This window comes from Leopardus geoffroyi, chromosome D4 (assembly GCF_018350155.1).
Source record: "Leopardus geoffroyi isolate Oge1 chromosome D4, O.geoffroyi_Oge1_pat1.0, whole genome shotgun sequence".
Lineage (NCBI taxonomy): Eukaryota > Metazoa > Chordata > Mammalia > Carnivora > Felidae > Leopardus > Leopardus geoffroyi.
Genome location: NC_059342.1, coordinates 73,772,091 through 73,795,021, shown reverse-complemented (window position 1 = coordinate 73,795,021; position 22,931 = coordinate 73,772,091). Strand labels below are relative to the sequence as shown.

Sequence of the window (22,931 nt, the reverse complement as noted above, 5' to 3'; positions counted from 1 at the left end):
CCAATCCCAGACGCCTGGGTGCAGCTGGCTGTGCAGGAGAAGGTGGCAGCTCCCTGGGGCTGAGCCTGGCTGGCCTGCTGTGAGTGGCTCCAGCCTCTCTGGGCTTAGCGGGCTGAGCCATAAGCAGCCTTGTTTATCCCTGGGAGGAATGACGGTTTTCCCTGAGCAATGACATCTTGGAAACGGCCTGGCTCCACAAACAACAACAAACCTCCCAGCCCTGGCCTGGGCTCCAGCCTGCATGAGAAGGCCTCTGACCAAAACTGCCTGAATAACAGGTTAGGGGCTGCTTTCCTGCTAAGCCAGACCCTGGCCTTGACCAGTAACGCTCAGAAGAGAAGAGGGTCTACAGAGACTCAAAGAACTGGGTGGCTGCAAGGTCCAGCTCCTGGTTGCTCCAAAGGGGAAACTGAGCCGGCGGGGGGGGGGGGGTTGCGGAATTTTGCCTGAGATCATCCAGTGAGTAGGAGCTAGAATGTGCCTCCGTCTCTGGCCTGTTGGCCAAGCAAGAGCTTTCTCTACTGCACATAGTTTTTCAGAGGAAAGCCAGGTTCTAGCTGGTAAGCCAGAGGGGTTCTAGAAAGGAATGTGTCACTGGGGAGTCTGAAAAAGGGGGGACATCAAGATGAAAGCCAGGTACTCTAAGTCATCCAGTTGGTGTGACACAGAGATTTGAGCTGGGGAACCGGAGACCTGGGTTCTCGTGCCCACTTGGCTGCTGAGTTTAACGTAACCTCAGGCAAGTCCTTCCTCCCCTGCCTAGCCCCCTATCTGTCCAGAAAGCAAATGGACTCAGTCATCTCCAGGGCCTTGGGAAACTAAATGGGAAGAAGCTCTAAGAACCTCCAGGAACCCAGCTGGGCATGGGCACTCCCTCCTCAACTGTGCCTCTTCTGGGGAAGCCAGGCAAACCACTGGCTGAGAACCACCCTCACACAAAACCCCAGATCCACCTCCATGGTGGGGCCCCATCCCAAGGGGGCCCAAGCTCTGATCCAAACCGCTGTAGTCTATGCAAAGGACCATGGACATTGCATTCAAAGCTGTCGGGGGGCGCCCCGGTGGCTCAGTCGGTTAGGCATCCGACTGCGGCTCTGGTCATGATCTCACGGTTCGTGGGTTCAGGCCCCACATTGGGCTCTGTGCTGATAGCTCAGGGCATGGAGCCTGCTTCTGATTCTGTGTCTCCCTCCCCTGCTCACACTCTGTCTCTCTCTCAAAAATAAATAAAGATTAAAAAAAAATTAAAAAAAAAAAAAAAAAAGCAGCCGGGGCTTCCCCTTCCATCCTCCATGGCCCAGACCCAGACCATGTAAACACCACCCAGCCCAGTATGACTCCTGGGTGGGCTCTCAAGACGGCGACCTCAGCCTCAGATAGGCTGAAAACAAGATTCTTCCTGTCCCACCTCCTGTCAAATCCCACCTCCCAACCCCTTGGCCCTGTGGCATCAAAATAGCCCCTTGGTCTCACACAGAAGCTAGGTCTCCTCCCAAGGGGCTCTGCACCAGGTCCTCAAGTTGATAGGGCCCACTATCTGCCACAAAGAGCGAGGAGGTGGGCAGAAGGAACTGACTCGGACGTCAGTGCTTGTCCTCAAGGAAAGCCCATCCTAGCCCTTTCCTACCATGTCCTGGGCCCCAGGCCCAGGGACTCAGAGATGAAGAAGACCTAATAGGACACGAAAGCAATCACCCTGGGTGCCACCGCCAATGGAGAGACAGGTTCCAACAGCAGTATCTGTTCTAGTTGTAGAAATTTGAGTTCTCCAGGATCAAGACCCAGACAGAAGAGATGGGCTTTCCAGGCGGCGGGGATACGCACAAAGGCAAGAAAGCTGGAGGGTAGTGTGGTTTCACTGATACCAAGTACTATCATCGGAAGCCCCCGAAAGGATTTCTGGTTCGAGGCCCCGAAGGCTTCCCAACAGGGGGTCACTCGCCTCAGCTGCCTCCGTCTTCACTGTCCCCCTGGCTATTTCAGATGCCAGGCTGGGCCTGAAGCAAGCCCTGCTGTGGAACTTGGCTCCCTGAAGGGCCCGCCCCGGGCTAAGCCATGCCACGTGCTAGGGCTGGGGAAGAAGGGAGGTGCCCCTTGGCTGGGTGCAAAGGACTCCAGGGGCCCTGGTGGAAAGTTTGACTATGGCCGCAGTGCCCCAGCTGGGATCCACAGGCACTGTGGGCAGGCACTGAAGCTCCTTCCTTCCTTCCAAGAGATGTACCCACTCCAGCCATCTCAAGAGAGGAGCCAGATAGCCCCCCGCCATAGGCCTGAGGGCAGCAGGATGTGGAAATTTTTCCGTGAAGGGGCCGGTGGCCCTGTACTTAATTAGGCATCTCAAGCCAGGAACGCGACATTCAGAGGGGAGGTACGCAGCTCAGGTAGGGTAATGGCACCCATGTATCCTGTCCTCACTGTTCCAGGAGACAGAAATCCTCTATCCTGGTCCCGGCCAATGACCTGCAGCGTGGACATGGCCCCTTCCCAATCTGGACCATAGGCTCTTCCACAGCTCTAAGGTCCCGGGGCACAAAGGTTCTTCCTGGACACCTCAGGACAAGAGTAGAGATGTGGGGCTTCCAAGTTGATAAAAGAATTGGCCTCTGTCCCCTCATAGTGGCTAGCTCTGCGGGGTGAGCAGGTCTCTAACAATTACCCCCTCCCTACAGATCTCAACTGGAGCCAAGGGAGCAGGTGCAGGACCTTTCCCAAGAGGCTCAGGAGGCAGAGCATCCCCGCTTGTGTTTCCTGTGTACATTTCAGCAGAAGGCTATCGAATCGCAGCCAAGCCCCCCATTGAGATTGCCCTCCCCCAGACCACCTCCTTCCCAGACACAGAAGTAGGCAAAGCAAACATCCCTGGTGCCTGGAGTACGGTCAGCATCCCTGACAGGATCACCAGTATGGCTGGCTGAACGCGCCCTCTCCAGGCAGTGTCCCAACTTGTGGTCACCAAACATTCCTTTCTCCCAGAAAGAAAAGCCGGCTGGCCAGCCTGGAAGTGGGGAGCAGCACACACTGGTAGAATAGCCCTAACCCTGCAGGTCCTCGACCCTAAGAAAGACAGACACGCACACACAAACGTGCGCGTGTGCACACACGCGCGCACACACACACACACACACACACACACACACACACAGAGCTATCTCAGAGCATAATACACACGATTTAGTTGCAACATGCCATCAATGGCTGCCCTGGGGAGGAAACAATAGAAACAGGGGCATGGGGTGGCCTGGACAAGAGCCTCCCGCACACCACACACACACCCTGTCACCAAGGCACCTACCCAATTCACTCCAGCAGGGACCCAGGAGGCTCCTAGCTGCCGCTCCTGCCGGCCAGCCCGCCAGCCCGGTCTCCACTGGGCTCCTCCCGCAGGCGGGCGGGCAGGCGGGCGGCCGTGGCTGTGGCAGCTCCTGGCCGCCCGGCCGCCCGTGTCAAGCGGCTGCCTTCCCCAGACAGAGCTCCTTTGTGTCAGCAGAGCTATTTATGGACTTACCCAAGTTCCCCAGGGGAGCGATACCTGCTGGGAAAAGCTGAACCAAATGACCAGGTTCCACCTCCCACATCTAGGTAGCGTTTTCAAAACCCTTGCATCACTCGCCCCTCCTCCTCTTCCTCCTCCTCCTGCTTGCCCTCCTCCTCTTCCTCCTCCTCCTCTTTCTCCTTTCCAGACACACACCCTGTCCAGCCGGCGGCTGCCGCTCTGGGTTTCTTTCCTCCATCAAGTAGAAAACTCTGATTTCCCAAGCCACTTTCATCCAAGGAGGAGAGCGGGATGTCTCAGGAAGCGTTCTAGTCCTCGGCCAGCCAGTCCTTGAGCCTGCGAGGGGCCCCGGCTCCCGGGTTATGTGCTCACACGCTCACGGGGCCCTGGCTCCCCTGCACCCGTCCCCAGGGCCTGGGCTGGGCCCCCAAGTGCCTCCCTGGAGGGAGAGGCATCCATCACTCATGACGGCGGCGGCAGCCCCGGGCACTGGGATCCGGAGCCGGGTGCACCCCACACGCATGCTGACGGCTCCCCCGGCTGGGGCAGTGCAAAGCCAGCAGCGGCTGCTCTGGCAGGATGGAGCCAATCGCCGGGACTTCCCGTCACACCCCCACCCCCACACTGCTCGGATCCCGGCGCACCACTGCAATTTAACTTGGGGGTCCTGCAGCCAACACTCCGCTGATTCCGAGAATGTCGCTGCCTTGGGATAGGGGAGCAACTGCTTCACTCAGCGCACAGCAGCACCCTCCAGTGTAGCTGGAGCTGAGCGCTCTTGTATGTCAAATTCTGGGGAATCAGATGGACCGAGAGCGTGGGGCTTCCTCCCCCATGGTACCATGGCTGGGAGGGGCACATTACAACAGTTCGGGAGTTAGGGCCACAAGTGAAGGAGAGACATCCCTTAACAGAGGGACCGTGGCAGGAGGGGGTGGGAGACAGAAGAAAGAGCCTTGGACTAGGAGGCTGGGTATCACTGATCAAGTCCCTGTCCACCTCTGAGCCTTGCTTTCCGCATCTGTAAAATGGGGCTGACAACCCTTGACCTGCCCACCTGTGGGATTCAGAGAGCATTCAATGATCCCATGCCAGGCATTATTCCCAAAACGTGAATTCATTTAATTCTCACAGCACCTTGTGAGGCAGGGGCTATTACTGCCCTACTCAATGGACAAAGAATCTAAGGTCCAGAATGACAGCAGACGGCGCCTGAATAGAGTCAGAGCAGCTAGCTGGCTGTCCAGCCAGGACTGAACACCAGGCGGGCCAAGTCCAGGCTACCCGCTCCTATGGCCCTTGCAGAGTTCACCACTGCAGGAGGCTGCTTTGCCAGCACTGAGCTGTCTGATGTCGTGGCAATGGCCACTGCAGTTGGTTGTCTGATGTCAGCAATTGCGCTCTGGGTTATGCGTGGGGCCAAGGCTGGGGGTGCCCATCCCACAGCAGCCCCAACCTGAAAATGCTTTACTGCTGGACAGGCAGGTACCCTGGGGCGTCACACGGAAAAACTGACAGGCAGAAAGGAGCCCCTGTGTTCCTTTCTCACCTCACCCCGCCTTGGCGGCCCTGGGCTGAAGTGCTATCCTCTCCCTCTTACTCTTCCTGTGTTAGTCTCAATGGCTCTGAAAGTCTATCTATGCCCATCTCCCTGCCTCTGTCTCTGACTCCATTCCTGCCTTATCTCACACATACGAACATACGCATGCATGTGGGTGTAAGAAAACATCCTGTATCAGGACCCACTTGGAACAGCCCTCATCTGAACAGGTCACTTACAGACTCCAACCAATACATTGTCTTGTCCCTGGGGGCAGAGCCAAGGCAGCCCTTGCAGGGCCCAAGAACCTTCCAGATTGGAAGACTATCATCCTGTAGGCTCCTGGGGAGCAGAGGCCACCTCATTCTAGGAAACTAAGAAGGTGAGTCCAAAAGAGTGCAGTTCCAGTGGGGCTGACTGGTGCCCAGGGTGGAATTTCTGGTGCCTGAGATAAGATTGCTTAGGGTGGAGAGCCTGAATACAGGGTTCGCTAACATGAGAGGAGTCCCCAGGTCTCACCTGGGTCTTCACCTCTCAATCAACAAACTGTTCTGGAGCACCAACTACCCGCCAGGCTCTGTGCTGGGCCCTCGGGATGCAGTAGAGACCGGGGCCCTGTACTCACAAAGTTCCTGAGGGAGACAGACGTCAGCCACACAGCCAGACTAGTGAGTTTGTAATTAGACACTGTGCCATCATGGGCAGAACAGCTCTGCCAGCCGAGGAAGCGGGGTCCAGAACAGATCCAGAATGCGTTCATCGATGCTCTGGACCACAAGGATAATGAGGAAAAGACCCAGCAGTTCAGCGCCCTGAGACCCAGGAGCCTGCCAGAGCAGGGGAGGAGAGCACTTCTTGCCTAGGAGAGCCCACACAGCCACTGCTCTCTGCCTCTCCGGAGCTCCAGACACAAATCAGAGAAGCAGGTGGGCCTCCCAGTGTAGAGTCTGGGGCAGGAGAAGGAGTCATGGACACTCAGGCTATCTAAGCCAGAAAGGCCCTCGCAGGTTTCTCACTGCTATTCCCCATTTACAGACAGTGAAACTAAGGCCCAGAGAGGGAAAGTGACTTTTCCAAGGAAACAGAGAAACTGAGTGGCAGGGCTGGGACCAGGAATTAACTCTCAGTCCAGCGCTCCTTCCACTGCACCCCAATGCCTCTCAGATCTACATAAATGATGGTGCTGTTCAGCACAGGAGGAACTGGGGTCTACGGAATGGCAAGATCTAGGTGGCCCACGGGCCACCAGGATCGGCATCTGGGCACTCAGGGCCTGGGCCCCATTTATGGATCTACATATTTTATTTAACAAACATTGATTTGACACTTACTATATGTCAGCACTGTTCAAAGCACTTCCCAATTATTGACTCATTAAACCTTCACAGCCCTATCAGAGATGATGTCTAATGGCCCCATTTTACAATTGAGTAAACAGAGGCAGAGAGATTATGAAACATTCTCAAGGTCACATACTAGTAAGTGCAGAGCCAGGGGTCAAGCACAGTCCACTGCGCAGGGCAGCCCTTGCAACAGACAAGCCCTCCAGCTATCCTGAGGAGCTGGCCGGCCATACGGCCCAATCATGCAGGCAAACTTCTCACTGTTCGGACAAGTTGGCAGGAGCTTCCAGGGCTAGGACCAGGGAGGGTCAGCAGGAAACCTGTGTGTATGCACCTCCCATTTCGGGGGCGGGGAGCAGCAGCCCCAGCCAAAGCCCAAGGCTCCAGAGAGGCCCCCAGGGAGATTCAGCAGCCCAGGCAACCCGGACAGGCCATTCCCCGGGGCCGCACCGCGGCCAGGTATCCACCGGTTTCCCTTATTGCCTCCACTGCAACGTGCGTGGGGTTGTGTCCCCAAGACCTCATCATGAGCCCTGCACAAATGGAAACCCACCCCCTTCCTTTCTCCTGCAGACTCTACTTAAGGGAGGCCAAGTGTTGGCAATGCCCTCCTCAAGGAAAGGAGGGTACTTGCCAAAGGCTATTTAATAAGCTTCCCTGTCCTGGCTTCTGATCCAAAGTCCACTGAGATTTTTATTCCGGGTTGGGAAGAAGGGTGATGCGGCTATGGCAGAAACCAGGCACAAGCCAGGGAGAGGTGTGGTCCCAGGAATTCCAGAACATATGACGGACTAAGACCACCCCAGCCTCCACCAGCAGCTGCTCGGGTGTTCATTCTTCCCAGAACAGGAAGGAGCCAGACCTGTGCTCGGGTGTCGGGGCAGTGAAAGCCTGGGCTGGGGTATGCTGGCCCCACCTTCTACAGAGCCCTGCCTCTGCCCCAACGTACTATAAAAGAGCATGATGAGCCTGAGCTGCCTTAGGAAACTGTAGAATTATCTGTACACACCCACCCCAGCCCAAGCTTTAAATCTGCTAACTCACTTAGGAATTTCTGGGCTCTTACTCATTGGGTCTCCCATCCCTAGTTTATTTATTTATTTATTTATTTATTTATTTTTTTTTTAACGTTTATTTATTTTTGAGACAGAGAGAGGCAGAGCATGAATGGGGGAGGGTCAGAGAGAGAGGGAGACACAGAATCCGAAACAGGCTCCAGGCTCTGAGCAGTCAGCACAGAGCCCGACGCGGGGCTTGAACTCACGGACCGCGAGATCATGACCTGAGCTGAAGTTGGAGGCCTAACCGACTGAGCCACCCAGGCGCCCTTTTTTTTATTTTTATTTTTTTTTTAATTTTTTTTAACGTTTATTTATTTTTCAGACAGAGAGAGACAGAGCATGAATGGGAAGGGTCAGAGAGAGAGGGCCCCTCCCTAGTTTAGAGGTCTACAGATTCCATTTGGAATGGCCCTCCCCACAGAAGAGTCAGCTAAGACCCATTCATTTGTTATTTCAGTAACCACTGAATCCCTACATGCGCTCGAGCCTGTTCTCAGAATGGTGGACGCAGGCAGACAGGGAAGCAGCCTGCTCCCGAGATCTGACCTGGAGGATGAACATCACTGATGCTGGTGCTGACGCTGCAGGCAGGGACTGTCCTGCCTTGTTCTGGTCTCTGTGACCCTAATGCCAGGGGGCACGCTCTCCTACCACTTGCTACATGCGTGTACCTGGCTCTTCCTGGTGGCACTAGCCTCGTTCTTGGGGTCCGTACTGCCAGCGGTGAGGTGGGACAGGACAGAGCAGGCATCCTCAAGTTCAAATGCATGGGGTTTCTGGCCTATAGTCTGCAGAACCTAGGTGAGACCCCTCCCCCTTACAGGCCTCAGCCTTCCATCTCTAAAATGAGGCTAGAGAGGGGTGTCCAGCGGGCCCAGCTCTGCTCCCCCACTTTCAGTGGCCAATCCCAGGTGCCTCCAGGCTCTCTCACTAAAGGAATGAGTTCAGTCAGTGGGTTTTATTTTTTATTTATTTATTTATTTATTTATTTATTTTTTCAACGTTTATTTATTTTTGGGACAGAGAGAGACAGAGCATGAACGGGGGAGGGGCAGAGAGAGAGGGAGACACAGAATCGGAAACAGGCTCCAGGCACTGAGCCATCAGCCCAGAGCCCAACGCGGGGCTCGAACTCACGGACCGCGAGATCGTGACCTGGTTGAAGTCGGACGCTTAACCGACTGCGCCACCCAGGCGCCCCAGTCAGTGGGTTTTAGAAACAGCACAGGCTTTGGAGTCCAGAAAAAATATCTGAGTGTGACTTATCTTGGGCAAGTCATTTTAATGTCTCTGAGTCTCTGTTTCCTCGTCTGTAAAATGGGGCTATTACAGTCTGCCTCACTGGGCCCTGTGGAGGACCAAATGAGCTGGTGCACGCAGAGTGTCCCGCACACGGTAAGTGTGTAACAACAAGGAAGTAACGACGTCATTGTTGTGTTGTCGTTGTAGCTATGCTCTGAAAATGACGGAGTTCACCTTGAGAGGGCCGATGTAAAGAGTAAAGTTAAATGGGGGCGCCTGGGTGGCTCAGTCGGTTAAGCATCCAACTTCAGCTCAGGTCACCATCTCATAGTTCGTGGGTTCGAGCCCCATGTCGGGCTCTGTGCTGACAGTGCAAAGCCTGGAGCCTGCTTCGGATTCTGTCTCCCACTCTCTCTGCCCCTCCCCTGCGCACACACTCTCTCTCTCTCTCTCTCTCTCTCTCTCTCTCTCAAAAATAAATAAACATTAAAAAAAATTTTTTTAAGAGTAAAGTTAAATGTGAAAATATCTGCAGAGGGTCTGATGGACAAGAAAGCCCTGACATGGTGCCTGGCATGGACTAATAGGTGATAGTCATTACCATCTACTGAGCAACAGGTTCATCTTACACATGAGGAAACTAAGGCACAGAAAGGTGACATGGCAAAAACAGTGGCAAAACAGGCCATATGGCCCCACGGCCTGGACTCTGAACCTGTGCGCTCTGCTCCCAAGTCACGTTCCCCAGGCTCTTTCCTCCTCCTGCCATCCTCCTCTTCCTCAGCAACTTCAGACAGCAAGGCCGATTCCCAATCTGCTCACAGGAGCTAGATGCCCAACCACAAGGAGAAACCCGCATGCAGTAAAAGCCAGGAGACCAAATGTCCACCCGCAAAGCCGTCCCCGAGACTGTCCCTGGCTGGCTTCTTCCTCCAACCTGGGCACACATCGCTGTCACCTCGGTAGTGTCAGCCTGACCTTAGGCAGCTGCAGGGACACAGGTGGCTGAGGGCCTAGGCCATCTCCCTTCCTGACTGCAGCCCAACCAGCCTCATGCTGGTGGGAGACTTTAGGCTTTGGGGAGCGATCCCTAACCCACTGCGCTGTGCGAGCTCCAGGGTCAGGCCGGGTCTGGACTACCAAATTCCTGGGAAGCCTTCAGCACAGGGCCACCAACTCAGATATGTGGAGGCCAGCCCCGTGACCTTGGCTGCTAGATACAGTGCCTCCTGAGTCTGCTCGCTGCTTGGACTGCTGGGCTTAGGCCCAGGCCACTGCAAAAGAGGGTCGGCAGAGGAAATACCAGACTGAAATGCTGACTTTGCTGCTGTCTTCTCTGAGCTCCAGGGCAAGGCCGATCCCCTCTCTGGGCCTCAGCTTCCCTGTTCCTAAAATGAGCACTGGGGTTTGACTAGGTCAGTGCTACTCAGAGTGTGGTCCACAGAATGGGACTGATCTGCAACTTCTTGTTACTGGTTTGCAATTCGGTAAGCAGCAAAATCAAGCGTTTGGAAACTTCTGTAGCAATTTCACACGGCCATGATACCCAAACGCAAGACCAGTGGACTGGGCCTACTGAATAGGCTACAAGGCTGGTCCAGGTGTTATCAAACCGGCATGAAGGATCACATGTGGTGTGAATTTTATAAAAGTATGAGGCTCGTCCCCACAGGTGGTTGAAGAAGCCTTGCTCTAAATGTTCTTGTTTCCACAAGAGCCCACGAACCAGGCCTCCATCACAGTACCTACACCTGCAGTCGGGATGCACGATCCTGTCACCCAAACTGTTCCCTCTCGACCGCTCCTGGTATGGAGAATGCCACCACTGTTCACCTGTTTGCCTGAACTAATACCAGCTGAAAGCCTTCCAGGAAAAACTACCAATAGACAGCAAACAGCTAGAAAAAATCTGGTGACATTTCTAAATTCCCAAGATTGGAAAGAGAAATCCTGCTACTTTCCATGAAGAAACCTTAGAGAATCAGCTGAGTGCTTGTGCTTCCTACAACACTAAAGGCTAGGATGACAGAGCATCACTCTCAGGTTTCTGGAGAAGGACTCTAGTCGGATTCTCTCTACTTAGGAAAGGGATGACTCAAATGTGAAGGCAAATATTTTCAGACTTACAAAGACTAAGAAAGAATGCCACCCACAGACCCCTTCTGGAAAAATTACTTGGGAGAGCCCTCTAGGAAAAAAAAAAAAAAAAAAAGAATCAGAATCAAGGAGTCAACGAGACGGTGGGTACCTGAGAGATGGGGGAGGAACGAAACCAGAAACATTTATACACTTAACTGCTGATAACATAATTCAGGAGTTAAATGCAATTTCAATAAATGACTCTTTTTTTTATGTTTATTTTTGAGAGAGAGAGAGAGACAAAATGTGAGAGGGGAAGGGGCAGAGAGAGAGGGAGACATAGACTCCAAAGCAGGCTCCAGGCTCCGAGCTGTCAGCACAGAGCCCGATGTGGGCCTCGAACTCACAAGCGTTGAGATGATGACCTGAGCCAAGGTCAGACGCTTAACTGACTGAGCCACCCAGGTGCCCCTAAATAAATGACTCTTAATAACAGGACTAATGTTTCAAAAGTTCCAGACGATTTCAACAATCCCTAGGAGGCACAGAGGAAAGCAAAGAGAAGTATGTGCTATCTAACACATTCACTATGGGCAGTCGGAGGTGAGGACAAACTATTCTAGATCTGGTGTCATGGCTGATATTGAAATACATTTATGGAAAAGGTAAGGGTAAAACCCCTGGCAGACTAGAGTTAGGGTGTAGAATTTCAGAGGAAATTCTGCAGAATAATGGGAGGGCAGTCTTGTAACACAAGTGACACTTATCATGAAGCTATAGTAATTAAGTCTCAACCTGCTGTAGGAATAGACATATTAATGAGGAAATGAGGAGGGAGGTAAAACTTGAAAAATAAAACCATACCATTCAAGGGGGGAAGGAGTGAAGATTATATAATCCTGTGGTGAAGACCACAACATCAAAGGCAAATATATATATATTTAATGTTTATTTTTGAGAGAGAGAGAGAGAGAGAGAGAGAGACAGAGCTTGAGAGGGGAAGGGCCAGAGAGAGAGGGAGACACAGAATCTGAAGCAGGCTCCAGGCTCTGAGGCATCAGCACAGAGCCCGATGCAGGGCTCGAACTCACGAACCACGAAATCATGACCTGAGCCAAAGTCGGATGTTTAACCAACTGAGCCACCCAGGCACCACCCCCCCCCACCAAAAAAAAATATTTTAAAAAACTTATAGATATATTAGTCATCAGAAAAATGCAATTCAAAACCACAGCGAGATACTACTTCAAACTCACCAGGATGGCTATAGTTTCTAAAATGGGAAAATAGCAAGTGTTGCTAGAGAGGCTATAGAGAAATTGGAACGCTCGCTCGCACACTGACAGTGGGGATACAAAATCATTCAGCCCCTCTGGAAAACAGTCTAACAAGTCCTCAAAAAGTTAAAGTTGCCATGTGATCCAGGGATCCCACTGCTAGGTATATATTCAAGAGAAATGAATACATGTGTCCACACAAAAACTTGCACACAAGCGTTTATGGCAGCATTATTCATAATAGCAAAAAAGGTAGAAACAGCTCCAGTGTTCATCGATGGATGATGACCAGACAAATAAAATGTGGTATATCCATGGCTCCATCCATCCATGAAATAGGCTTCAGTCATAGAAATGAAGCACTAGCACCTGTTCCAATATGGATGAACCCTGACAACATGATGCTAAATGAAAGAAGCTGGTCACAAAAGACCAAATATTATAGGATTCCATTTATATGAACTGTCCACAATAGGCAAGCCCACAGAAGGTGTCTTAGTAGCTGCCTTGGGCTGGGGTAGATGAGGGATGACAGCTAAAGGGTATGATTTCTTTTGGAGATAATGAAAATATTCTCATATTGATTGTGGTGATCGTCGTACATGTCTGTGAATACACCAGAAAAAAAAAAATTGAATTATACACTTTAAATGAATGAATTCTATGGTATAGGGATAAGATCTCAAAAATCTGCTATGAAAACAATTTATAGACATGACTGACTACCTATCAATCCAAAACCATCTAAAACATTATTTTAAAGAATAAAAAAATAAAACACAAAAAATCCTTATTATATAAAGAGCTCTTGTCAACTAATAAACTATAAACAGCCCAGTTAAAAAAAATGTGCAAAAATACTTGAACAAGCGACTCACAAAAGAGACAACATGAATGACTAAAAGGCATATAAATAAATATTCAACATCTCCAGTAATCAAAGAAATTATCCTCCTTAAAAATGTAACAATGCATTGTTGGTGAGGCTGTGGGGAAATGGGCATTCTCTCACCCAGACTCCCAGTTTACTTGGGACTAAAGCGTTTCTCAGCAAGCAGGACTTTCTGTGCTAAAAAGGGAAAGTCTTGGGCAAAGCAGGATACACCAGTCAATGTAAAATTCTGATCAAAAGGGAGCATGGGTGGCTCAGTCAGTTAAGTGACCAACTCTTGATTTCGGCTCAGGTCAGGATCTCACAGTTCCTGGGATCAAGCCCCTACCACTGCCCACCCCCGTCAGTTCTCTGCTGACAGAAAGAGCCTGCCTGGGATTCTCTCTCTCCCTCTCTCTGCCCCTCCCTTCCTCTCTCTCTCTCTCTCTCCCTCTCTCTCAAAATAAAATAAATTGTACTGATCACTAAAAAAAAAAAAAAAAAAAAAAAAAGTACTGATCATAGGGGCACCCGGGTGGCTCAGTCAGTTAAGCATCTGACTCTAGATTTCAACTCATGGTCTCATGGTCTTGAGATCAAGCCCTGCATCGGGCTTTGCACAGAGTGTGGAGCCTGCGTGGGATTCTGTCTCTGCCCCTTCCTTCCTAGTAAATAAATAAAGTTTAAAAAATAAAAATAAGATACTGATCATAAATCAGTACAACTATTCCAGGGAGTCTTTTGGCAATAAGTATCAAGAACCTTTTTTATATAAATACATGCCCTTTGGCTTAGAAATTCTGCTACCTGGAATTTATTCAAACAAAATATTCATTCATTCAACAAATATTCGTGGAAGGTCAAACATGTACATACTAGATGATGCTGGGGATACCAAGAAGTACCTATAAGGATTTTTATCTCAGGTTTTTGTACCAATGAAAAATTGGAAACAACCTAAATGTTGAATGACTGGAGATTATTTAAACAAAAATATTTCACCTAGTCAATAACATACTCCCCAGGCACTAAAGATGATGTAGAAGAATATTTATTGACATGGAAACATGGATACACTACGTTGCCAAATGGAAAAAAAAAAACAAGTTAGAAAGTTGTGTGCATCAGTAACCCCAGTTTGCAAAGTAGATATATGTGTGTAGAAACAAATGCCTGACAGGATACACCCCAAAATGTTAACAGTGATTATCTCTGGGTGTTGGAATTAAGAGTGAACTTCATTTCCTTCTCCTGGTTCGACTGTATTAAATGTTTTCTTCATAATAAACATGAATCAGTTTTGTAACAACACAAAAAAAGTCAACTGCATTTAAAAACAACAACAAAAATAACAACAACAAAAAACCCCAAAAAACCACCTGCCATGCCTCCATCGGAAGAAGCCCCAAGAAAGGAGGTTGCAGAAAGTCAAGCGTGTGTTCATGCTTGATCTGGCAATGGCAGCTACCATTACTGAGTACCTACTACATGCCAGGCACTTTGCAGGGACCATCCCCTCTAATCCTCACAAGAATCCCATCAGCATCTCATCTGGCAGATGCGAGTGGATCCCCAGTAATTGCACAGCGAATGAGAAGCAGTGCTGGGGTTGGAATGCAGGTCCCTGCCTCTACCTTGGCTAGGTCTGCTTGCTCCTGAGGAAGGGCAGAGAAAGGTCCTGAGCTGGTAGGCCCTCTGTCCTATAGGCCCTTGTCCACCATCCCTGCAGACAGTCCAGGGGGCGACAGAAGAACAAGTTAGCAAGGGTGGGGACACCAGCAAAGGGAAGGCCAGCTGGCAGAGGTCAGGGCTTGGGGCAGACTAGCCGGTACTCCTCGCCTGCTGGGCGACTTTCAGGAAGCCCAACCACATCCGGCCCCAGGAGTTCCCAGGCCCTGTGCACGCCCAGAGGCAGTAAGAGAAAACCTCACAAGGCCTGTAACTGCCCTGCTAAAGCAGCAGGAGGAAAAGAGTCTGCCAGCTGGGACCTTCTCCCTGGGCTCAACAATTCTGGCCAGTCCTTTCCCCTCTCTGGGCCTACAGGACGGGGTGTGAAGGCTGACGGCTCCAGGACCCTCCCAGATCTAAGTCCTCTGAATCTCTGGCCCTTCCTCACATAGGGCCCGGCAGGAAGAGGAAGGGGGTGAGGCACCCCACCCAGCTCCCAAAGGAGCCCCCTCCTCTTCCCCTCAGCTACATTCCCACCACTATTTTTAGAACAGACCACAGGGAGCATCTCCACCAGCCCTGCCATGCCCCGAGCTCCAGGTAAAACAGCGGCCCCATTCATTCCACTGCAGCAAGAACACACCCGGAATTTATAGACCAGCCAGCTGACTAGACAACCTCTTCCCCTGGACCATGAGCTGGACCATTTCTTTCTCACTATTTCCATTACAGCCCGAAGTGGTGACTTACTTTTCCTAGTGACCACACAGCTGAGTGAGACAAGGGGAGCATCTCTAGGACAATCTGTGCCCCTCCCTGCCATCAACCTGGCCGAGTCTTCAAGTCACTAAAGAGGAGCGATGGGCTAGAAGCTAGGGGTTTGCATCCTACTTAGAACTCTAGACCAACTGCTTGGCCCTTGGCCAAGTTCTTACCCCTCTCTTGGTCTTGATTTCTTTTTCTTCTTCTTCTTTTTTTAATGTTTATTTTTGAGAGAGAGAAACAGAGCATGAGTGGGGGATGGGCAGAGAGAGGGAAGCACAGAATCTGAAGCAGGCTCTAGGCTCTGAATGGTCAGTACAGAGCCCAATGCAGGGCTCGAACCCACAAACAGTGAGATCATGACCTGAACTGAATGAAGTCAGACGCTCAACAGACCGAGCCACCCAGGCGCCCCAACTTGGTCTTGGTTTCTATAAATCAGCTTATTAATCAGTTGATCTTGGTGTGAGAGGAGGGATGATTTTCAGTTCCATGTTCCCAGGGTCTATGGTTCTATCAAAATTCTAGTGGTTCATAAAATAAACGCTACATTCATCTGCTTTGGGATATGTGCCGAGTCGTGTTCCCAAAGTCCATCTGAGAGTTGATTAGGGTCTCAGAATGCATTTTCCCCCTGATATCAGTGTTATAAATGGTGGTCAGCTTCCTAGGCTAGCCCACTGAACCCTTAATGTTCTTCCACAAGGACCAACAGAACACCATAACAGATAACCACGGACATTTCAAAGATACTGTCATAGAAAGTTTACCTGCAGCAGGGTTTGAGTAAAAGAAGATGCACAGTAAAGTCAACAAAACAAGTCAATGGTGACTTCTGGGGAAGAGTCCAAAGGAGAATCTGACCACATGAGAAATGAAAGGTACTGCATATTGATTACTGCAAATTTCACGTGAAAGTTAGCTTAGGCCATAAACTCAGTAGTTGGGAAAGTTAAACAACATACGTGCATACATATATATGTGAAGTTCAAACAAAAGAGTGCAGTGCATAGAAAGGAAGAAGGAAGAGGGGAAGACTCTGGGTTGGAGAGCTCCTTGTAACTGGCTTCCCAGGGGCCAGCCTGGAAGGAGGCATCTCTGGGTGGGGAGGAGGCAGGGGTGTGTTTATAATGTGGGTACCGGTGAGGAGGACCCTTCCCATATAAAATCCACAAGTATACCTATGTGTCACGAGTACGTGATGAATATCAGCCACGTACAGCATTTGTATATATCCATGTGCATACACCCTTGTTTCAATGTGAAGACCAAAATGTCTTTTCTTTTTTCCTTTAATGTGCTATTAAAGTCCTGAGGCTTTGAAGGTGACTCCTGAAGATCACCTACATTCAACTCCCTCATTTTTCTTGGTAAAGAAAACAGATGATCAGAGAGATAAAGCAATTTGCACAAAGCCACACAGTGAGTTACCAGCAAAATCAGGATTCGAACCAAGACCTTCAGAATCCTGCTCCAGTTTTCTCTGAGGGAAAGGGGCTCAGGGAGAAGGGAGCCCCACACACCAGGGGAAGAGAACTATGAGAACAGTTCTGGTCAGTTCTCCTTCGCCTCCAAGCATGCCAGGAGTCAGCACAGAATATGGTAGTATCTATGACCCTGAAATGAACCTGGCCAGATTGCTTAATAAGCTAAGTGGGGATCCAGGCTATGGTCTCACAGATTGGAGGTACAACAGAGAAAGCTTTGAGACAAGAGAGTCAGGAGACCTGACTTCTAACCTTGACTTGGCCACTAACTTGTCCCATGACCGTGGCCAGGTCACTTCCTTTTTTTTGAGCCTCAGTTTCCTCATTTAAATTCTAGAATATGAGAGGCTTGAATCATACGACCCAATTCAATTCTACAACATCTACCGAGCATGTACTAAGGATGGGGCAGTCACAGAAGAAGAAATAAATAAGATTATGACCTCCACTGGCTCCCAAGGAGCTCAGTCTTGCAGATGAGATGTATCTGCTTAACACACTGTGCTAAGGATGAACAAAGTACCATGGGAGCACAGAGAAGGAAGCCATGACTTCTGATGCACGCCTGAGAAAGGTGTCTCAGGAGAGTGGCCAAACCTTAAAGGCTGAGGATTGTGTCTGACAGGGAGAGCAGAGCAGGGCAGGCAACCTTGGGTGGAAGAAACAGCCTAAATGTGAATGTGCACCAGGAGTTAGAAGGGGAAATAATGCAGCGTGGCTGGGCTGCAACCACAAAGCAGGAGTACAGTGCACCCAGGAAGAGACTTGAGGTCCACGCTGAGACCTAGGCTTTACTCTGACGACAGCTTCCCAAATGGTCTGGACACAGCTTGGATGGTCTGTGATTGCTGGGAAGCAGTAGCACAGAGCAGTCAAAAGCAGGTGCTCTGGAGCTGGGCTGCCATGTACTAATCTAGCCACCCTAGCTGTGTGTCCTTGGGCAAGTTTCTTAACTTCTCTAAGACTCGGCGTCTTTATCTACCAGTTGGGTGTAACAAGAGTAGATGTGTAACGGGGACGATGAACCTCATGAGGCCGTAGTGAGGATTAGACGGACAACACAGATCACCGTATAACTGCTCCCCGAATCACCTAGTGTTATTATTCTACCCTTAAACCAAGGATAAGGAAACAATTGCAGGATGGTGGCTCTGCTCAGAGAAAGGCTTAAGGGAAGATAAGGTCAAGGGAGGATGGAAGGTAAGGTCGTGCTGTCTTCATTAAGAGCGAAAACAAGAATAGCGCCATAGCCGAGGGAAAAAGCAAGACGGTGAAGCAGGTGGTCTGTCCGTAGCCAAATGGGCCTCAAGCAGCAGAGAGAGGAAAGCTGGAGAGATGGGAAAACGGTTGAGCTTTTCAGGGAAAAGACTGTGCTTTCTGAGGGGATATCTGAAATCCAGTCCAATTGATTCCCAGGTACTTTTGGTTGAGACTTGGAACCAGTCAATTAGCAAAATCTGGGCCCACAACCCAGAGCAGACTCTTCCCACCCTCAGCGAGGCTTGAGTCAAAGGCCTGCTTCCAAGACTCATGTTCAAGCATACCAGGTCCTGAACCTGAAGCTGTCCCTTTCTGCCTTTGGCTACAGTTCCTTCGCTGCTGGGTACCCAATACTGTGTCTGCTGATCCTCTTAAACACCAGATTCAAAAGGGGAAGGGGCATCAGCCGACCATGCTGGTGCCCCTGGTGATCCCGTCTTAAGGAGCTCCACCCTGCCTTTCATATCAAATCTGGCATGAAGCTCTTGATCTTTTCTGGGCCACCCCTCAGACACACAAACTTTGGAAGCTTGTTCTCTGCGATATGGAGGAGACGTCTCATTCATTCGTCCTAAAGCATCTCCTCCAGAGCTTAAAGGGCCATGGCTTCTACATGAAGGCTATACCCTCCTGCCTCTTCCAGAAGGAGATGGTTGATTTCTCTACTTCCATCCCTAAAAAGTAGAACTTTGCATCTGGGAAAAGCAATGGGTTAGGGCTGAAAGGCTTTGGTTTGAAGACTAGCTCAGCCTCTTACTAGCTGTGTGACCTTGGATATATCATTTAACTTCTCCGAGTCTTAGTCCCTTTCATCTATACAGCGAGGCTGCTGGTGGCCTGGGGAGATAATGCCTGGGGACCCCAGTCATTATCTCAGAAGCCCCTGCTGTCCCTGTACGGAACCCTCCCACAAATTCCCTCTGCCTTCACTAGGTGCCGTGTGTAAGAAATGAGGGCTTTGGTGGCAGAATTTATGAAAAATATTTTAAAGAAAGAATTTTTTTTAAAAGACGTCCATAAATAAATGTCATCATGATTTCCAATAGGTGCCAGCTCCCAAAGGGTCAAAAGGCCAGGCCAGCAGAGACTGGGCATGGCTGTTTACAGGAGAGACAGAGTTTCAAAAGACCCAGTGCCTGAGACATAAGCAAACACAAAAACGGGACCAGAGGGTGTGAAGGAAACTTAAGGGATCACTTTGTATTCAAATCTCACAGATGGCCTTTTCAACAATAAATGGTTGTGCTCCCATCCTCCCGGCTCCCAAGCCCCAGACACCAAACGAAGACAATTGGACCATCAGGAAAGAGGCCATTGTGTAGGCTTCTCAGCATGATTTATGTGGAGGGCGGGGCCCAGCCATGTTTCCCGTGATTATGACTCTCAGATGCACTTTCGATAGCATGTTCATCATCCTGGATGGCTGGGACGGACCGGGATGCCGAAGAGCAGTGGCCACCCGGTCATGTTTCATCTTCTCCAGCCCATGAAGCCAAATGAATTGTCTTATCGATTTGAGAGGCAGAGCAGCAGTGGCGCTGGGGCTCACCACAGTCACCGGGAAGACTGGCCCAGGCCCTCCAGGAGCTGACGTCTGCTCCCCCTGGAAGTGGCTAGGCCTAGGACCCCAAGTCAGCAGCTTGTCAGGACCGGATGGGAGGAAAGCCCTGTGCCCAGGGCTCGGTGTTATGTTCTCGTTCTCCATTTCAGAGAATGGCCAGGGTTCCCGTCCTCTGCACCTGTCTGGTGGACAGAGGTAGGTCACCAGGTCTGGGAGAGTCAAGGTCGCTGCCTTCCCAGACAGGCGATTCTCCTGGGCCTCACATTCCCCTTAATGTCATTTTATAAGGGAATCAAATGAAATCAAAGTGCAGCTTGCTGTCTGTGCAGACGCAGCCGCTCCGCCTCTCAGAATTAACCCTGCGGGCTGAGTCCTGGCTGACAGATGCTGTGTATCAGTTGCCCCACTGCAGCCCCAGCCTATTCCCCTGCGGGGTGGGGGCATCAGCCTGGTCGCTGGCAGATACATCCCATCCCCTGTTCAGGGGATGTCTGATCTTGCCTAAATGGAAGGTGATGGACATAGTCTCTTCTGGGCCATGCTTCTTGGAGTTCAAGTGGCCACAGCAGCTGAGCAACCTCACCAGGCATAAGAGCCCTCTCTAAAGACACTGAGACGGTCTTCTAGGACACAATGCAGAGACCACCCAAGGTCCAGGGGCTTCTCTGGTCTGAGCCATCTCTCTAGCCTCTTTGACCCCCTTTTTCTATGCAAGTGACTCTGGTCCTACACATACCTTTTGTGTACGAGCTATGTCACTCAGACCCGTGACCTTGGGCTTCCCTCCCTCTAGGTCTTGACAGTTAGAGAATGGTATGAGAGCTGTCCAACCCTGGGCTCCAGGCAGTGAGCGGCAGGGCTCTAATCACTGTCCCTTAGTAGGTCCTAGTAGGTCACCGAGAGAACAAGACAAAGTAGAGGAGAACAAGGGGAGGTGGGGGGCAGGGAATTCTCTCTTCTTATCCCAGAGCCTCCACCATATCCAAGGGTCTGGAAATTCACATACCTACCTCCCCAACCACTACCTAGGACAGGCAACCATTGCCCCTCAGAAGGGTCCTAGGTCCTACCTAGAATAGGCCACCAAGCCCCTGGAAGACTGAAGGGACCCCCTAACTCATCTCTTCCTACCCACTTGGATGCCTCCTTGGGCCCTCTGATCTTCTAGAAATGTCCCTGAGACTGACTCCCTTTCTCAAAGCCTTCAGTGGCTTCCCACTGTATCTAGAATGAAATCCATAAAACATTAACCACCATGGCCCTACACGATCTGGAACTCACTCATCTGGTCCGCCTCTTCACTCCGCTCTAGCCACACTGGCCTGGCTTCTGTTGGCCCCAGCACACCAACCTCCTTCCCATCTCTCCTCTCCAAAGGCTTTTCCATTTGCTGGAACACTCTTTCCAAAGTCTGACTGGCTAACCCCTTTCTGGCCTGCAGGTCTCAACCTAAAAGTTATGATATATTCACTGCCCCCCACCAACAACCCCCCACACACAGCAACCTAAATAATATTTTCTCTTAAAGGAATCTTTTTCTTCGTAGATGATCAGTTTGTAATCACGTGTGTGCATGTGTGTATGTGTTGGTGTTGACCTAGTTAATGCTCGCTCCCCTACCAGGACTGAAATCTTGACAGAAGCAGAGACTATGTCCATCTCATTCTCCACAGAACCCTCAGCTCCTAGCCCAGAGCCTGGCATAAAGTAGATGTCCCCAAAATATCCGCTGAATTAAGAAATGAATGAATGAGTACAGATGTAAAATAAGTGAATGAGTGGAGATATCTTCTGGCAGTGGAGGACGATGAGATTGTTCTCCATCAGGGCTGACCTCTGCCAACCTCTCTCCTGTTGCCCCCAAGGCAGGCACTGGAACCGCAGGAAGCCCAGATGCTATTTCTTCTCCTTCTTCCTTGTAGGGAAAAGGTTTGAGTCTTCTCCTTTTGGGACCTTCTGATGCCAGTGTGCATGTACCCACAGGGCCTCTCATACCACTGTGGTCCTTCTGATGCCAGTCCACACACACCTGTGGGGCCACTCCCTTCAGATGACCTGAGGCCCACCATCTTGGTCCTCCGTTTTGGGTCCAGTTGAGGTGAGGTTACTGTGTGGTAGGGGATGCCCAAGAAAGGGTTAAGTTGCCAGAAGCAGAGTCCCGCCCTTGGGTTTGCTCAGCCAATCAGAGTCTGTCCTGATGAGGTAAAGCTTCTATCCTGGGTAGCATTGGTTGAGTTGGCAGGCCCCATCTCCTGCTGGAGAGAGCCATAAGGGTGGAGTTTCTGTGGAACCAGACAGAACTGGAATTAGCTCGCTGTCTACTCTGGCCAGGGCTGCCTGACTCCAGGACCTGCCCCTGTTCCTTTCTAAGGTGCCCAGACAGACCCTGGCATCTCCGGGGCCCCGCCTCTAGCTGACCAGTGGAAACGACAAGGTGGCATGCACTTCGGCGTCACATCTGGGAGAAGTCTCACAGCCAGAGCAGACCCAGGAGGCCTCAGTTTCCCTGCCTGGGCCCTGGAATACAGCAGGTGGTTACCAGGAAGTGGCACGGAGCGATCATCGCATGAGCGCAGAGCAGCAGCATTCAGCTTCAATAAGCAAGGCCACTAGATGAATCTTCCTATACAGACAGAGCTTTAAAATAATGATAATAGCAGCTAGTTCACAGAGTTCTTCTTGTGTGCACATTGCATGAGTTAATCCTCACGAGAACCCTGTTAATCCGTCCACTTTCCTGATGAAAAAACTGAGTCTCAGCAAGGCTCGGTGCCTCCCCTGAGGTCACAGAGTGGTAAGAGTTTACGTTTCCCATATCGCCTGCCATATTATTATTGAGCAATCTGTTGGCATATCTGTCTCCACCACCGGACTGCGATCTCACAGGGAAAGAGTGTGGCAGATCCGTCCGCGCATTCGCACCATCGAGTCAGGGAGCACCCTGAGAACAGAGCGGGTACTGCATCGCACTCCTCTCATACCCGATGGCTGTCGGGAGCCCACTCTCCTCGGAGGCTTCCCGTCGCCCGGGCCAGTGCTGTGCACGTGGTGGGGGCTCAGTGGAGGTTCACCGAGCAAACAATCGATGTGCAGCCGTGACCCCACCGGACCGCTCTTAGGTCCCATCAGGCACCGCCTTTAATAAGTGGACTGCCACTCCCAGTCACCTCTGCCCCATTAAAGGAGAGTTCCATAGGACAGGTCTCATCCATCTCTGTGACCCCAAAGGACCTGACCTAGCATCTGGCACAGAGCTGGCATTTATCATGTATATTTGATTGAATAAC

At 50.8% G+C, this 22,931-nt stretch overlaps 1 protein-coding gene across 9 annotated transcripts in view; it reads right to left on the bottom strand.

Moving 5' to 3' along the window:
* The window catches only part of RGS3 (regulator of G protein signaling 3), a 141,417-nt gene that overhangs the window by 29,527 nt on the left and 88,959 nt on the right, over positions 1-22,931 (bottom strand). For 2 of the 9 annotated variants that reach the window (XM_045469308.1, XM_045469313.1), the window contains one exon: positions 19,257-21,926. The exons of 4 other annotated variants lie outside the window; for them this stretch is intronic. In XM_045469308.1, the coding sequence (XP_045325264.1) occupies positions 21,819-21,926 (108 nt within the window). In that variant the 3' untranslated portion in view covers positions 19,257-21,818. Of the gene's footprint in view, positions 1-3,292; positions 3,635-3,688; positions 4,015-19,256; positions 21,927-22,931 lie in introns of those variants that run through there. 3 more of the 9 variants (XM_045469311.1, XM_045469310.1, XM_045469309.1) reach the window with 3 other exon arrangements.